Here is a 17,725-nt window from a genome sequence, read left to right on the forward strand (position 1 = left end):
CAATCCCATACAGAGGAACTCTTTATTTGTACACAGTGAGAGGACAGGACCCTTGGAAGTGAATAGGAGTGGTTTCACATGACCATGCCGCAGCCTCCACAGAGGGAAACAGAAGAACACATACCACCATTTTGGCTCAGAAGAAAAGGGACCCCCTGAGAGCAATCTGGTCCTGTCTAAGGAGGATGCAAACACACGTGCAGAGGAAATGGCGAAGGAATTCTAAACCACCAGAAAGGGACTCATCTTTTTCTGGGGTCCGATTTAAAGCGACTCTTCCCACGATAAGGTTACGCCGACACATGCCAAGCCATAAATATTCATTTCTCAAACCGCCTTTGAAGATCTCGTTTCGTATCAGCCTCCCTACTGCACCCCACCCTCTTCCCTTGACCCTGCCCACACCCATGTGTTAAACCACTCAGCTACATCTCCGCATCCCCCCCACCCCACCCCACCCCACCCCCAAAAAGCCTGCCTGAGCATTAACCTCTTGAACGCCAGGAAAGATTTTATAGTCCAGGTGGGAATAGCGAGGTTGGGAGAGGTCATCAGACGAATGGGAATGGCCAAGGCCTGACCGGCGCTCGGAGATGGGGGGGGGGGGGGCGTTAATGTGATCCGTTCTCCTGCCGGGAACAGCCAACAGCTCCCAAAGGAAAAGCCACTGAGGATTTCCTTACAGGAGCGCTCAGACGTTTTTTTTTTTTAAGAGGGGCGTTTCTGCACCGCTGCTCAGATCTCTCGTCGCTCCCGGCCTCCGGAGGTCCCGGAGAACTGCTGGTTCGGCAATACCGCCGCTGAAAGCCAGACTCCGGCTTCCTCCTCCAAACCGCATCTTTTCGTGCCAATCAAAATGAGCGCTCCCGACCCCAAACTCCCCGCTCTAATCACACTACTGCCTAACCAGATCCATTCTGCGGGGGCTATTTTTAAAGTGTTTAAGGAGGAATAGGCTTAAGAGCAGCGTAAATGTCAGGGTGCTGGGTCCAAGCTCCATGCCTGTGCTGCTGAGGGCCGTGGTTGGCTCTGCTGTGGAAGCGGGCAGCAGTCCGTTTTGGAATGAAGCTCAGGAGCAGGGCTGAGGGACCGAAATGAAGATAGGAAGGTCTTCATGCAGAAGGTCAGCAGGCGGTTAGCTAGCAGGTAGCCTCAGCTCGGTCCTGTTTGAGAGCTCTGGGCGGGAGCAGGGTGAGCGTTAGCAGCAGAGCGCATCTGCAAGCTCTTCCAGCACCTCATCCAGCGCTCGCTGCCTGTCTGCCGGCCATCAGGGTGGAAGCTTCCTCCCAACAGGGCGCAGCCAGTGGCTAGCAGAACAGCTGCCCTGCTGTACCTGCAGAGCCCAAGCCAGAGTTAGCGGCCGTGTGTGCCTGTCGCTCGCTAGCCGCAGCGGCGGTGCCGGTCGGGGCGGGGTGAACAATGGTGTCGTTTCCTGCCTGGCGCGGTCCGCGCCTCATTAGCGCCGTGATGAAAGGTGGAGCCCTGCTTGCGGCTTCCTCCTACCGATGATGACCCTGGCGGGCGGGGGGGGGGGGGGCAGACATGCAGTGGCACACGGGGACAGTGGGCACCGAACACGCTTCTCTATCCTTGAGACAAGTCTGCACACCGCAGACAGGAGATACCAATAGAATGCCTTTCTTCAGATGCCTGCAAACTCCTTTGATAGTGAGACGACCAGAAGCATCCCATTATGGCTGCATGCATATACACACACACACACACACACACACACAGACACACAGGAGAAACCACCTAAAATTTTTATATTAGAAAATAAAATCCACTATAAAAATTTTTACAAATTTACACGTCAAGGATTTTTAAATCAGCACGTACTGTAAATTACATTACATTACATTATAGGCATTTAGCTGACGCTCTTATCCAGAGCGACTTACAACAGTGTAACCAAACTCAGGATCAAGTCCACTTAAGTCCATTGAACAAAATGCAGATAAAAAGCCTTTACTATGGTAGCATACATTAAGGAGAAACAAGATAGTCTGAACCAAAAATTTTTTTTTTGGCCAAAAAAATGGCCATGTCAAAACATCAGTGCTTTCTATACCCAGCTGAACAATTTTACCAGGGTTCTTTTCAATATGCTTGCTTTGTTTGCATAGAATCGTAAAACATATTTCTATCTCTATTTATATAGAAATTAAATGAGAACAACAGAGAACAAAGAGCAGCCACAGCTTCCTTCTGAAGATGTGTGTGTTTGACAACACAGTCCATCGCACCTGATCACAAAGAATAGTGAATCCAAAAGAGACCGCTAGTCCTTCTCTCATGTACACACATTTATTTTCCGTAAGGAGCAATGCCCTGAGCCAGGCCAGTGTGTGTTCTCACCCCTGCGAATATCTACAGACCGGCACACAGATACACTCTCTTATCACTGACCTGGGGAATGTGGAGGAGAGCACCAGAGTCAACAGAACGCAGGCAGCCCGAGCGGGGAGGCTATTCTGGGCCGTGCTTTTCACATACTCATCATCTGCTGATCAACAGATAACGACGAGGAGAAACCGATAACATCTAGAAGAGGGGCCCAGGGACAGCCGCCGAGATGCAATCTAACAGTAAAGCATTTTGCTCTTAACTACTGTATCAATAACAAGCCCAACAAATCGGCCTTCACTGAAACACAGTTTTCATTGTTTTTCGCCCATTCATAGTTATTCACGGTTAAATTCTTCTAGGCCCGCGTGAAATTAGTAGATTTGCGAAGGCCGTGTTACACAAACACGAGACAAAACAATTTGAAGAATAACACACTATTAGACCGCTAACACATTTGTTAACTTCGTTGAATGCCTTCCATTGTGGAAAATGCCTTAAGAGGGGGCTGCCATGTTTTTTGTGAGGGGCACTTCACCATCAGGATGGTGGTGCTCTCAGGGGCATGTCTGCCAGGCCTTGCTGAAGAGCCATCCATCCTTCCTCTTCTCACGTTCCGCTCTCACTGCTCGAGTGCAAAAGGAAGTCAAAACACGTCTTCTGGCAGCTTCTGGCGGTACTCCAGCACAGGTGGTGAAAGGATTACCGGTGCACCACAAAAAAATGACTGGACCATACGGTAAGGCCTGTGGTTCAACATTACTTTCACCACTGATTGCTGAGTAATCTGTTTCCTCCGGGAGGACTATAAACCCAGATTATTTTTTACGTCGTACTCAATGCTATCAGATGATACTGCTGGATTATTATGGTGGCTCAACAAAAATAAGTGGGGTCTCAAAGTTTTAAGAAAGGAGACATCATGCATTCCTCTATGAGATTTATAAATTGCCATATTGGTTTCACAACCCGTGCACATTTTCAACATATTCTAAGACTTATTCCTTCATTGTCTGACGGCTCTCCTCATTATAAACTCTTGAACTACAGGTCACATAATGTAAAATACCATATCACCATGCCTCAGTGGGCAAGTGTGATCCCTTCCATCGGACATACAGCGGAACCAAGGATCGCTAACTCGGCAACATTTCAATCTTCACCAAGGAATGATACAGAAATTCATTTGTATTGGACATTCAACACAGCACCCTTCTCAAACCGCTGAGATTTCCAACCCATAACTTATGGGTGCGGAGTCCAGAAGTCCAACCGCAGGTCCAAAGTCTAGTCCACGAAACGGAATGTAAAACTAACAGCCTGTACAGACCTAACGTCCATCCCCATTGTGCTGGCTACCACGGGCCGGCCTTGGCAACCGTCTCCCCCCCTCGCCCGGTGAAATGCCGCTGGCCTGAGCTCCGCTGGGGAGTCACTCGGTATTGGGGGGGGGGGGGGGGGGTGAAACAAACGAAGGACGTGCTAGCCAAAGGAGGCAGGAGGGTCATAATTAAGATGGAGGCTGCAAAGAGCCCCGGTATGGAGTGCTCCATTATCAGACGACAGTGCAGGGGATGGAGTGCTCCAGTGACATTGTTCAGGCCGCGGCCCCAGGGAGCGCTGAAAGAATTCCTGTAGCCGGAGTATGGGCACTCATTATCGCCAGACTGGAATCAAGAATTTCCTGTTTCACTCCATTAAAAGGGGCTTTTAAAAACAGAGAAAAAGGGCATTCCACTCTTCCTTTTCTTTTCCCCTCCTGTTGTTCCCTGAACCGCCCCCCCCCCCACCACCCCACCCCGCCACCTCTACTCCCAAACTCCTGACCAGCCACGCTGTAATATGTGTGTGAATGTGTTTGTGTGTGTGTGTGTGAGTGTGTGAGTATGTGTGTGCGCGTGTGTGTGTGCATGTTTGTGTGTGAGTGTGTTTGTATGTGTGTGTGTGTGTGTGTGTGTGTATGTTTGTGTGTGTGTGTGTAGGTGAGTGTTTTTGTATGTGTGTGTGTGTGTGTGTGTGTGTGTATGTTTGTGTGTGTGTGTGTAGTTGAGTGTGTTTGTATGTGTGTGTGAGTGTGTTTGTATGTGTGTGTATGTTTGCGTCTGTGTGTATGTTTGTGTGTGAGTGTGTTTGTATGTGTGTGTGTGAGTGTGTGAGTATGTGTGTGCGTGTGTGTGTATGTTTGTGTGTGTGTGTGTGTGTGTGTATGTTTGCGTCTGTGTGTGTGTTTGTGTGTTTAGTGGGAGGCTGTGAATGTTTAGCTGGCACCTCGGTCCCAGAGGAGCCCGATTTTTTGTGCCATGTGTCGTTTCCTGTCTCGTTGGCGGCTCCAACGCAGAGGCCCTCTCTCGTTTATTTTTACGGTTTCCTTTTTCTTCTTTTTTTTCCAGCTGCTTTTCCTGGGAAGGGGTTTGCTGGGGTTGAGGGGGTGGGTCAGCTATGAGCAGAATCAGCCCTGTGTAAGGCCCCCCTTTTTTCTTTTTTTACTCACACACACATACACGCACACGCACACACACTCACAATGGGGTCTCTGTAACACATCCCCCAACACTGCTCCAGCCTTCCCTCCGAACAGGAAACCAGAATCTGCCTGGCGCTTGTTTTTCTTCTCATTTCCTGCTTTCCTGCCCCTACCACAGATTATTTTCTTTATTTTATTTTCTCTGTCCGCTCAGATTAACTCCCTAATCTGGACCAGGGCTACTCTGAAAGCCACTTGCAAGTGCAGTGCGTCCCCCCCCCCCCCCCCCGGCCTGAAACACCACCCTGCCGATAGCCTGTTCCCTCCTATCAACAATGCCCCACCGAAAGTGATAAACGGCTTCAAGGCTGGCCATGGAAACATCATCAAGCAACCCGCTTCCTGTCCAACTGAGCGGAGCAGATTTCACAACCTCAGCAGAAATGACCGCGCTTTGAGAACGCGCAAGGAATATTTTTTTTCAAAAAATCTAAAACTCCACCCCTCTGCCCTGGATGCCAGAGTACTGTAACTACTCAGAGGGGTCTGCTCAAATGAATTGAAGTGCACTGTGAGCGGTCAGAGACAGGAGACTGTCCCCGTGAGAGCCCCGCTGCATTGTGGGCCGTGGCATTGGCAGCGCCCTCCCGGAGACACGGTGCGCTGATATCGCAGAGCACATTCTCATGCGGTGCATAACATTCCCTCGGTTAATCCTAATTGTGTGCTTCCTACAATCTGATTCCAGGGCGCAGGTGGTTCTGTGCCAAGAGAAACTGCTGGGTTACAGGCTATTCCTGAATGGAGCCACAACTCCCTCTCCGGACCTCAGAACTGGAAGGAAGTGCGCAACTGAAATAACAACGGCAACGGCGTCGCTAGCAAGCCGAGTCTGCTCCGGCCACACTCTTGATTGCAATCAGCAGCAGTGCAATCACAAAAGCCGAAATGCTAATGGCAAACGCGGGGAAGTAACAGTGAATGGTTTAAATGCGCAGACTCCAGAGCACATAAACATTTCAGATGATTAGCAGCTACTGCGCCTTACACTGTGCACAACATGCTCGTTGCGACCGTGAGAAATAATAGCTTTTAAAAAAGGCTATTGTTCTTAAAATACACAAAAATCAGTAAACTGTGATAGTTGCCAACCCCTTCACAGAGGTCACTTTGGCTCTGAATATAGTGGTGGCATTTGCTCCCCAGGGTAATAAAAAGTCGGGTTTCTTCACTAACATAACATTTTTATGAAAGATTTAGGGAGCGCCCTAATTCAATTAGATGTGCTCCAAAATTATTCTTTAGAGCACATAAACTTTCAGATGCAAATTCTGCTAAAATGGGAGCACTGAAGAGCCCAGCAAAGTTTTTCCACAGGTACTGAATGACAGCTACTAGGAGTACATTTGTGGAGGGGTCAGGTGAACGGGCATCCAGCCAATCGCTGCCTCGCCCGCAGGCAGACAGCAGTTTCCATTTCCTAACCTTGGCCATCCAAACAACCGGGCATTCGCGTCCACCCAGGAGGGCTTCCCAGGAGTTGTCCTTGAGCTCAGCATCTTTGATAAGAGGAAGAAGAAGTCCTACTAAACCCTGGGCTATGCTTTGAGTCACACGACGCTAACAGAAGTAAATGAATAATTACGAGTGAGAAGAATTTTCTGCAGTCTATCAACGGCATTCAACAGACGCATACCACACAGTAATAAATCAATAAAAAATCTATTTCTAAAAGCAGACACAAGCTGAGCCAGAGACAGGTTTCTGCTTAAAGGTCTGCCTTCACGTTGGCTGAAGACAGAAATACAAAGAGCACTGAGAATACTGCAGGGAAACGGTCTGGCAGACATTACGGTTCATAAATATTATCAATGAGTGGGAATATCATTACAGGCAATGTGAGAATATGTGTCCGGTAGGCGGACTGGCGCTAGCAGACAGACTGAGGGAGAGAGGGGTGACCACGCGGGCGTGGCCGCTGAGATATGCTGATCGAGGAGGAGGGAGGCGGAGAGAGGAAAAGGCAGGGAGAGGGGAGGACGGAAGGCTGCAGCGAAGATGGTTGAGAGAGGAGGGAATGAGTGGGGAAGAAGGAATGGAGCTAAAAACCAAACGGGCGGACGAAGATGATGAAACTACACGAGAAATGAATCACCGCTGATGCGTCGCAGCGTGTGTATGTGTGTGTGTGTTTACACATCTGTGTGTGTGTACGTGCGTGTGTGTGCGTGTGTGTGTGTGTGTGTGGAGACAGAGCGAACGCTTTTGTCATTTCGCTAACCCCATGCCACGATTGAGTTAAGCTTGCAATCCAAACACTCCGCTTTCCTTCAGTTTATCTCAGAAACACATCTGGAGTCTATCAACCCCCCCCCCCCCCCCCCACGCCCCCTCCGCTCGCTTCCACACAGTCGCACGCTTAACCCCTTCCTCACTGGCCCCCAGGCGTTAATCACACATACACACACACGCACACACGCACGTACACACACACACAAATCGGATGGCTCCGCCTGCCAGCACTGTGATGAAGAAACGCAGCCGAAGCGCTCGGTCGCGCACGCGGAACAATAAACAAACGGTCGCCTGTTTCTCCGGCCCGGGAACGAGAGGCGCGCGTCCCGCCCCTTCAGCTGTTCCGGGGGAAGAGGTTTATTTTTCCGGAGGGCCGGTGAAATCGGAGCGCCGTCCCGTCCCGGCCGCGGGCCCTCGGCTACCCGGCGGGGCCTCTGCAACCGAGCGCCGTGCCACCGCCGCTGCCGCCGCCGCCTGCCGTCCAATCCTGGACCCGTATGAGAAGCAACACGAGCTAAAGGAAACACCGCCACTCGCCAAAGCCATTTGCTTACCTTCGCTGGAAACAATGTTAATCTTCAACTGAGGGAACAGGGACCTCTGTTTTATTTAGTGGAAAGCGCTGGTGTGTCTTTTTCCTCCCTCCCCCCCTTCATTTCTCTCCACTTTAGGCCTTCTCCCCTTGTTCACATATGGCCGCCACTGTCTGAAGTGGCAGAGTGGCTTACGTCATGGGTTCTCAAACTGGGTTCTGGGGCCCCCTGTATACGCCTTTATCGCAGCCTAACTTGATTATATAAGGTTTTTGGAAATGTGTGATCAAGTTCGTCCATATTTTTCATATTCTTCCTCATTACACATTGCTGAATTGACTCATTACCATTTGCTGTGCTTCAGTTTTAAGCTCTTCATTTTCCTAAAATACTTGAGCTTTGGCTGGTATCCACCTTTTCACTGGTCAGTCTATATTTAATCAATTTAAAATGTGACCTCATTATGCAGGAATAATTTGTCACCGAATGAAGGCACACATTATTCTGAATGATCAAAAGGATGTGAGTGGACGTGATTATGGAACATTCATTCATGGAATACGGATATTTCTGACATACGTGACCTTAAGAGGATAAATCACCTCTCAGTGAACATTAAATGTCTGATTAAAAACAATTAACACCTCGTTACAACTCAAGGGTTGCAACTGCAGCTCGAACAAAAACCAGCACACAAAAGGAGGGCCTCTGGAGTGAGTCCGAAAACCCCTCGAACACAGCAGAGTGGAGCGGGGCTTTCTGAAGAAGGAGCGTCGCTGATGACTCAGTGTTTTTAGGGTCAGAGGAGCGGCTTCCACTTCAGCGCAGCTCCCCGGCGTCGCACGCTAACCGCGTCCAGACATCCGTGCGCACGTTCACGCTCTTTCTGACACGGTCCCATCAGTCACGCGCTCCGAGCCGAAACGCTTCAGCCCTCCGCCGAGACCCCGTCGTCTGATTGGCCGCTGAGCAGTGTGCGTTTCCTGCTCCGAGCCCCTCCGGCCTCCTCAGAAAGAGGGGGGTTTTTGACGAGCGGGCAGTTTTTTCGAAGGGGCGCGCTGAGCGCGGGAGCCCATTGGCCGCGGGGGGCCCCTCACACGCCCGCGCGCGGGTGTGGGGCAGAGCGCGCGGCTCCAGTCCGCTTCGGCACGCCTTTTACAGATGCGTGTCGGTCACTCGCACGCTCGCTGACGCCCCCTCTGCCCCCGCCTGCGGAGCTCTCCCCTGCCCCGGCGCGCTGGGTCTCTGGCTGTCCTGTGTCCCGGGGTACAGCGACGGGGCCCCGCTGGTTCGGGGCCAGGCCCCCTCCCTGCTCATTACTTTCATTACCTCACCTCAAATCAGCGCGGGACAGCGCTGGGGTCTGTCCACAGCTCGTTAGGGTGACTGCTTGTTAGTGGGTCGGCCTCGTTAGGGCCCACATATCAGCTCGGATCAGGCCAGGCGTGTGAGGAGGTGGCGGTTTGGGGGCCCATGAGGGAGAGGGAAGTGATGCCTGACACTGTGCCTCTGTCCCAGGAATGCTCAGGTGAAACATGCTGGGAGGGGCAGCCTCCAATCATGTCCCCCCCCCCCCCCTTACAGTCAGAGACCGCAGCCTGAGAGACCAGCCGTGGCGACACGCGGAGTGAGACCAGGTTCAGACCAAAGCGCAGACGGCAGCAGAGGCAACCCAAACCCAAACGCAGCCCCAGGGAGACACGCGGCCCAGCAAAAACCCAAAAGCCGCAACATGGAGTCGACTCCTACGAGGGGACGGAACAAAACAAACTGGGCTGCCCCGACATCCTACCGCTCCTGCGGCTCGTGAGGGCGGCCCTCTGTTTGGGGGAGCCTGCGGACCAGGGCCCAATGAAAGGGAGCACTGTGGAGCGCCGCTCTGGACCCAGCTCCTCCGGTTTCTGGAGGTCTGGCCTCCCCCAGGCGCTCACATCCACAGCAGCGCCACAGAGATCACATTCTGCTCCGCTTTAATGACGGCTTTTACTGCAAGGAGCTGAGTTACGGCGGTCGGGAAACCGGACTGTTTGGAAAGTGTCAGCTGGAACGTCTGCCAGAAGAGTTTGGGATGCCCATAATAGGATGCGCACTCACATACGCCCCCACACACACACACACACACAGACATCAACAACGACACACACAAACACACTCGCTCACACACACACACACACACACACACACACACACACACACACAGACATCAACACCGACACACACAAACACACTCGCGCACACACACACACACACACAAACATGCTTCCACACACACACATACACCCCCCCCCCCCCCACACACACACACACACACAGACATCAACAACGACACACACAAACACACTCGCGCACACACACACACATACACCCCCCCCCCCCACACACACACACAAACACACAGACACCAACCCACACACAGACATATACACACACACACACACACCACACACACACAGCCAGAACTGAAATAAACAGCGAGCGTAAACGCTGGAAACCGCCTGATTGTCCCCTTCGCCGAGGCAGGGCTGTAATTCCCCGGCATCCATTTACCCCGGCCCTCGTGGGCTGGCTTCTGATTACAGGGCTGACCACACGTATGAGTAACTGCTCGCCACCGCTCCAAACGACAAGCACATGTAGACAAGGCCCCTGGAAACAATGAGCAGGCCCCGAGCGGCGAGCGAGCGCGAGACTAAACACAACAAAACGGCGCGCACGAGGCCTAGCGCAGGGACCGGGCCCTTTTTTCCATCAACCGAAGTTTGGCACGGCCAAAACTACAATTTATATCCACTCGACGTCGGTTTCGTGGAAGCCATTTCAAGCTCTGCGCTGCTCTCCTGCTATAATATAAATATAGCTGTGTTCCCTTCAGACCGTCGACAGTGGCATTTTTCTGTGACATGTACGGGCTCTTTATTTCTGTTTATATTCGCCCCCCGCCTGGCTACAGGGAAAACAGAATTAATCTCGAGCCTTTCACACGCAGTACCGAGGAGCCAGCAAGAGATGAATCACATGAGGCCAGGGTACAAATGACACATAGAGACACAGTACACACACGATCCTATATGCGCATGTACTAGCGCTTTCGTAAGTGAGCTATAGTGCAGCAGCACTTAAACGTTAGTGGTGCGAGAGAAGAAAGAGATGACCTGAATACAGGACCCAGAGCCCGCTGAGAGAGAGCTGGGCATCAGCAGCCCTGCGTGGGTCTAAGGCCGCGGGGCTTCGTGTGATCTACAACATGTCTGTCATTAGGCAGTGGGCCCCACACCTCCAGCTGAGAAACAGACCAGTGTGTGTCTCTGCTCCTCTGGTCTCCGGTCAGCCCCCCCCCCCACACCAGGCCCAGTACACCCCCCCCCCCTTCCCCCACCCACTACCCCCCGCAGGCTTTACCAGTGTCCCAGGTATGAGGGGTGGATCTAGTTACCGGCCCCTCTAACCCCTCCGAACTCTGGGGGGGCCTTGTCTGCGCTTGGCAAAACAAGCAAAACACATCTTGCCTTACATGAAACAAACACCTCTCCAGCCACCGGCTCGCCAGGCATGGCTAATCGCTACCCGGTGAGCGGAAACAATGATCCTTTAATGAGCGGGCGGCTAATCGCATCACCTCGTAAAACGGGAAAGATGGAGGCCCCCGATTCCTTTATTGGCACGGTCTGGCTCGGCGCAAGATGAAACGTTTGAGAGCGGAGGTGGAAGGATTGTTGTTTCAAGAGCGTGTTTTCAGAAACGCGGCGAGGGCTGAGGACAAGGCTCGGACTGAGCAATCACCCCGCCCCCTCTCGCACACCTCACGTTACAAAGCTAAACCTGGCCGCAGCCACAAAGAAATACATTTCAAATACGCAAACTGGCATGGATACTGAAGTGAAAATGAAAAAACAAAAATGCTATATTATTACTGGTGTTTCAAGACCGGCTTTTAAAAACAGTGGAGAATCGTTTCAAAGTGGAATGGAATTAATGGCCTTGTTTGGGTAGGCTGGGCCAATACAGAGGTAGTCATGAAGTCCTCCTTGTTCTCTAACAGGCCTGTAGTCCAGAAGACCTGCCACAGGGCCCCTGAGTTTCACCAGACTGACTTTTTATGGTGCATCTGGAACCAGCTCTGGGACACACAAGGTGCTCCATCGGGCTAGCACATCCGCCGAGCTGCTTTCCCGCGAACACTGAACCGAGCACCCACCACAGAGCGACTTCCTCTCTGTCACTTCCTATCCGCTCACCCGTCCGTCAGCGGCGCCGCCACGCCTCAGCGCTGGCGTTGACTGCGGCCCGGGCAACGCTACCGAATTGCGAATTCCGAGGCGCGTACAGCGCGAGGGGGGAGAAGCAGAGCAGGTAAGCTAAGTGCTTGCAGCTGCAGATGGAACGGCGCTGGCTGGTGTCCGGGCCTTCGCCTGGGAGCGGCGAGGTCTGCCAGCGGGCCCTTCCTCCCGATGATCCCCTTATCTTGTACTGTGGAGGGGGGGCTTGCCGGATAATGACGGATGGCGGTGTAATTACGCGATCTTTTCCACATAACTCCGCGATAGCCCGTCTTAATGCGGTTTCCTCCCTGCTGGTGGGCGGCCCAACCGATAGCTCGGCGGCAGGATCCAGATAGGCCATCTCCCGCGCGGGCGTCAAGGGACAAGCGTGGCCCCTCCGAACTGCGCGAGGAGCCCACGATGGGGAAACGTGAGCCCCTCCAAACTGCGCAAGGAGCCCAATGTCAGGCAAACCTCAGCCCCTCCGAACTGCGCGAGGAGCCCAGGATGTGTAAAAGCCGATGCCTGTGCGGTCGGACCTGAGAGCCTGATCGGTTTGACACAAGGCTGTGATGTGACTGACAGGTTTATTTGAGCAGCGTAAGGTCACACATCTGAAACAACATGGCGGTCACAAAGAGAGCTGCTACTCACAGTTTCTCCAGAGCACCGAGTCCAGCGAAGGATCCATTTCTCAGCACCCTGATACGATTTTTGCTCAAAATCCTGCAGGAGAGGACAAAACAGATCAGAACCATTAACACTCATTCTCTCAAGCACTCAAACACACGCACCCCCTCCCCTTACACACAGCAAACACTGATTTTTATATCCCTGTCTCTCAACAGCACAATGTCACAAAATGAACACACGCACACAGTGCATTAATGAGGCGGCTTTATTTTCTCTTTAAATCCCTGCCCCGTGGCAGAGCCCGTCGCAGCGCAAGAGGCAAAAACAACAAGAGAGGCACAGATGACTGACTGCTATGTCAGCTCATTAGCTGTATCGTCACCGCTGGACGTGAGGCCGACTCCAGCGTGTCTAAGCACGGCGCGGAGTGGGTCGAGAAAGGAAAACACAGACAGGAGACGGTGGCCAACAGTGAGTTCAGCCAGCCAGCCCCCACAGATGTGACCGCTCTTGCTCAAGACGCTGGACGAGACCGCATCTACTTAATTCTGGGGACTTAAGTGGATGTTGGGGGGGGGGGGTAGTTGTAGCGGCGGTGGCGGTGGAAGCGGGTGGAGGCAAAGGGGTTTTCAGGAAACCGCAATCTTGATAAGCAAACGGGATACATTTTTACATCAAAAAAGAAAGAGGGGGCCAGATCAAAGGAGCGGCTGGGTCTGGATATGGCTATTATCCTTTTCCCTGCTGGCGTATCATTTGGCTGGGTTTAAGATGGGGCTTATCGGTCTCGTGGCGGGGCGTCCCCAGGCTAGTGCTCTGCGCGGCGGAAGCTAGCCGCACGGCCTCCGTGCGTGGGAAACTGCATCGCTGCAATCGATCTGCATAAAGGGATGCTTCTGCTCTCCCATTGGACGCAGCGGACATTCCACACCAAGAACCTCACCCTGAATGTATCCTCCGGGTCACCAGGAGGTCACTTGTGAAAGCTTAATAAACAAAGGAAAATGAATCTTGCACTTCCTATTGCCAAAGAGAGAGAGTTTAATTCACACTCTTTAAACAGTCTTTTAACTCTTGCTGAAACATTATATTGTTTTTGGTTTTTTGGACAACTGTGCCATGTCATAACAGTGTGACATGTCACATAAACTAAAGACCCTCCCCCCCCCCCCCCCAAAAAAAAGCTCATAAGCTCATACTTTCACAATTGCGGCGTCAGATGAGTTGGATCTGAAGTTCTCTGCCCCTTATCCGCTCACTTTGCCTGACCCCTCATTCGGAGCCACTGTATGATGGGGGGTTCAACATTGACTCAGACACGGTCATTATCAGACCCCCCCCCCCACCCGCCTGGCCGTGCTCACCCCTGTGCCAGAGCCTGTAATTGGCCGCAAACTCTGTTTGTCGAAGGAAGTGTGCTTTTAATCGATGCTATGGAGCCCAGCAGCAGACCTGCGTCTTTAAAAGAGGGAACTAACTGTGAACAGCTTGGGGGATTTACAGACGCGGCGACGCTCGATCCCTCCTTTTCCGGCCACATCAATAAAACGTAGCCTTCAGCTCCTCGTCTTTAAGCCATTTTCTAAACACACTTCTAAGAGAGACCTGAGCTGTTGCCAAGAAAAGCTAATCAAAATTTCCTTTCACATGCGACAAAGTAAATGAAACGCCCCAAATTCATGCCATTTTTCCTCTTAATTTTTTATTAATTTTCTCAAAGGCAAGCACTGCATTGTGTGAATCAATGCTTCCTTTACAGAGTGATATACTTTTTTTTTTTTACAAATGCAAACATATTCAGTCTATCAGGTCAACAACCTCTTTTCTTACTGATGTACTTGTTCCCACAAAACACATACTGCACTTCTAGACACAAAATACGACACATATTAGTGCAGTGCAAAGGGCACAGTCTGGATTTGAGCCTGTGTTCCCCTGGCCTGAGGTCGCACGCTTTATTTGGGAACACAACCTAAAGTATAACTCAGCACAGGCTAGGAATAAAGGTTACAGAAGATCCGGTATTGCCTGTATAATTTAATGCAGAATGGAGAAGAGAAAGTCCTGTCTGGCACTGAGACAAGACAGTTAATTCAACACAGATAATTCAGTTACAGATTGCGCCTTCTTTAAGTAAACTGATTATTGAAAAAATGTGCTTATTAGACTATTAGTAAGGGGGCATTTATGTACCTCTGTCACTGTGTGTGTGTGTGTGTGTGTGTGCGTGTGCATGTGCGATTGTCTGCATACAAGCATCAGTTGTATGCAACTGCTTACACCTGAGCAAAGCAATGTTAGCTAATGTACAAGTAATGAGGAACTTTACTTCAGTTATGACAAATCACCTTCGTTCTCAAGAGGGGAGAAGAGAGGACAGATGAGAGAACTTTGCCAGTTTTAATTGGCCAAGAATCAACCATCAGCAGCAGATTCCTTTCTGGATGACATGCATGGCCTCCTGGTGCATGCAATGGTGATAAAAAGTTCCTATTTAAAAAGTTCCTATGATATCGGTGTGACATATCAAATAGGGATGCACAATAATATTGGGGTTGTATTGCTACTGGCCGATAGGAGCTCAAAATGAATCAGATAGCAGACAAGATGGGTTGATGTGATGAAGCAACACATTTTATGCACCTGTGATGTCAGCTGTGTGGGATTTTTCAATGTAAACGAAAATGCAACAAAAAAAGTTGTCAGACCAGTGTCAAACTTGGGATTTGTTTATCTAAGAGAACATGCTGCTTTCATTTTGTTTTTGTTTTTTTCTCTAAGTTCATGGTTAAGTGTTCTAGAGTCATATTCCCAGCTTAATAATAATGTAAGCAAGTTGAAATATTTAGTAAAACAAATACATTTTTTCCTTCACAAGCTATTTGACATCTGTGCTCATTCACTTCCATGAATGAGAAAGGTTGGTTGCAGTTTGTATTTGTACTATCATGCAAAATATCACAATTGGCCAACATGGCTAAGGAAATGGCTATTGATGTCAGCACAGAATTTCCATACAGTGCATCCTTCCAACTAAACCATCTGCCTTTATAACCTGATCTGATTACATCAATCACGCAAACCATCCAATATGTTTGTACGGGTCTCAAGAAAGGAATGTTGGGAAATAACGTGCGTGTGTGCGTGCGATTCATAACCCTCTCATGGCAAAGTCTCGGTCTGACTCTAGGTCATCTCTGATCTCCAGCCAGAAATTTTCAGAGCCATTTTCAGAATTTTCAGAGCCCAAACACACCAGAAGGCAGGGGAAAAGGGTTATTTTATACTTTGTGCAAAATAATTTACAATATCATTCAAAAAAATATAAAATAACCAGAATGGAAAATTTTAATAAGTGACTTTTCAAAGGTGAAAGTACATTTCCTGCTATACTAAAACTAAAGGAATGCACCGAATTTTCACCATGGGAAAACTGTTCTGGCAGGATTCAATATGTGGCTTTTACTCATTGTACATGTTGTTTTACTCATCTTAAATCTTAAAGATGAAGTTGGTGTACAGCTTGATTGGCCTTTTGGGAGTAAAAGCCTCATCAAACCTTTGCACTGCTGAATCATGTTCGGACCATTTTACGTGTCCTCCTTGCACTTCACAGTAAAAATTGGAACCTTGTGTTAGGCCTTATCACTTTCCTTGCCACAGTAGATTGTCCATAATGCATCCCAGATGAGGCTAAATATGTGTTTCTTTGCTACATGTAGCATTTCCTGCAAAACAGATCTTTTCTAATATACTCTTATTCAATAAATATAATTTGAATTCACTAAGCAATGAACAATATTGCATTATTCATGGCTTAACAGTAGTCTTTATCACACAGAGTAATTAACTGGACAAGCCAATACCTATTTCAAGTAAAACATACACAAACTATTTTAGCAAGCCTTTGAGACAATATGGAGTCAGTGTACATTGTATATTTTGCACTCCTATATGAGTTAGTTAGATAGTTGGTTAGCTTGTTGGTTGGTTCACCTATATTGCTAGCTTACAGACAGAAATGAAAATGGCAGATAATTCTGGTAGAATCTACAGATACTTTAATATCTTTAAAGTATACTGAGCTATACATCTTGATTGGTTGTGACTATGAATAATGTTGACGGTAACTTGGTGATGACATGCTCAAAAACAGAAGAACAGTATTACAAAGAAAATATGAATTTTAAAAATAATTTTAAGGTGCATAAGTTTGCACAGGGAATGAATACAATAGCAAATAATAAAACCTGCACTCCTCACTGTTTATATTTTTGAACAAAAGAAAGCACTCTGGACCTTTCATTTCAATAATGACAGTCTGCATGCTCGTACAGGCACACAAGCAATGACTATGAAGTGAGCCAAAGTGGTCTATTACACGGAAAGGGTAGCAAGTACAAATCCTAACAGGTACGTCAGGCTGAAAGGCTCTTTGAGAGTCCATCTGCTGTTCAAGAGAGAACTGTGTGCTGGGGTGAGTTCTGTTCATCACCAGAGGCTGCAAAAAAACAGCGTGGAGAGCGCTGCTTCAAGATGCTGCTCTGTAAACAACCCAAAATAGGCAATGGTCTTGTCAGGCCAAACAGGAAACCAAGCCAATTAGCTGTTTATTCAGGGCCTGGCCAGCAGAGGTCACAGGTCACACAGAGAACACTTCCTGGACAGCCATCTGAGGGACAGCATTGTGTTCAGGAATGGGAGGAAGACAGAACGAAGGAAAGAGGGAGAGAGACAGAGAGAGAGAGACATCCAAAAACCTCCATTAGGGCGAGGAGAGGGCCAGTGAAGAGTGCTTTTCAAGAGAGCAGCAGATATGAGTCCAGCTAAATCAATAAGCAGCCAGAGAAAATACATAATTACAAAAGGGATACGGGGAGTAATGTCCACAGTAACATCAGAGAGATGGCTGTATATAAATCGATAAAGAGGCCTTTTGTAAATAATCCGCGGCTCTCCGGTGAACCCGATAGCCAGTGAATTGCATTAGCCTTGTACAGAATACAATTGTGTCTCTACGGCGCAAGGTATGAAAGCACGCTAACTCAATCCAGGCTGTCTGTGCGATATCAGCACTGCATTAGCGTCATGATTTATGGTGCTGGTTCTAGACCCACGGTGCGCATCAGTGATTCATGCGCCAGGTTAATTCAATCCATCTCAGCTATGGAGGAGAGCTCGGCTGGGTCACCTGT

At 49.6% G+C, this 17,725-nt stretch overlaps 1 protein-coding gene across 1 annotated transcript in view; it reads right to left on the reverse strand.

Moving 5' to 3' along the window:
* Positions 1–17,725, reverse strand: part of adgra2 (adhesion G protein-coupled receptor A2) — a 45,519-nt gene that overhangs the window by 12,849 nt on the left and 14,945 nt on the right. Inside the window, exon 2 of the mRNA XM_035380175.1 lies at positions 12,552–12,623. Within this exon, the coding sequence (XP_035236066.1) occupies positions 12,552–12,623 (72 nt within the window). The remainder of the gene's footprint in view (positions 1–12,551; positions 12,624–17,725) is intronic.

This window comes from Anguilla anguilla, chromosome 10, assembly GCF_013347855.1.
Source record: "Anguilla anguilla isolate fAngAng1 chromosome 10, fAngAng1.pri, whole genome shotgun sequence".
NCBI classification, from domain to species: Eukaryota; Metazoa; Chordata; class Actinopteri; order Anguilliformes; family Anguillidae; genus Anguilla; species Anguilla anguilla.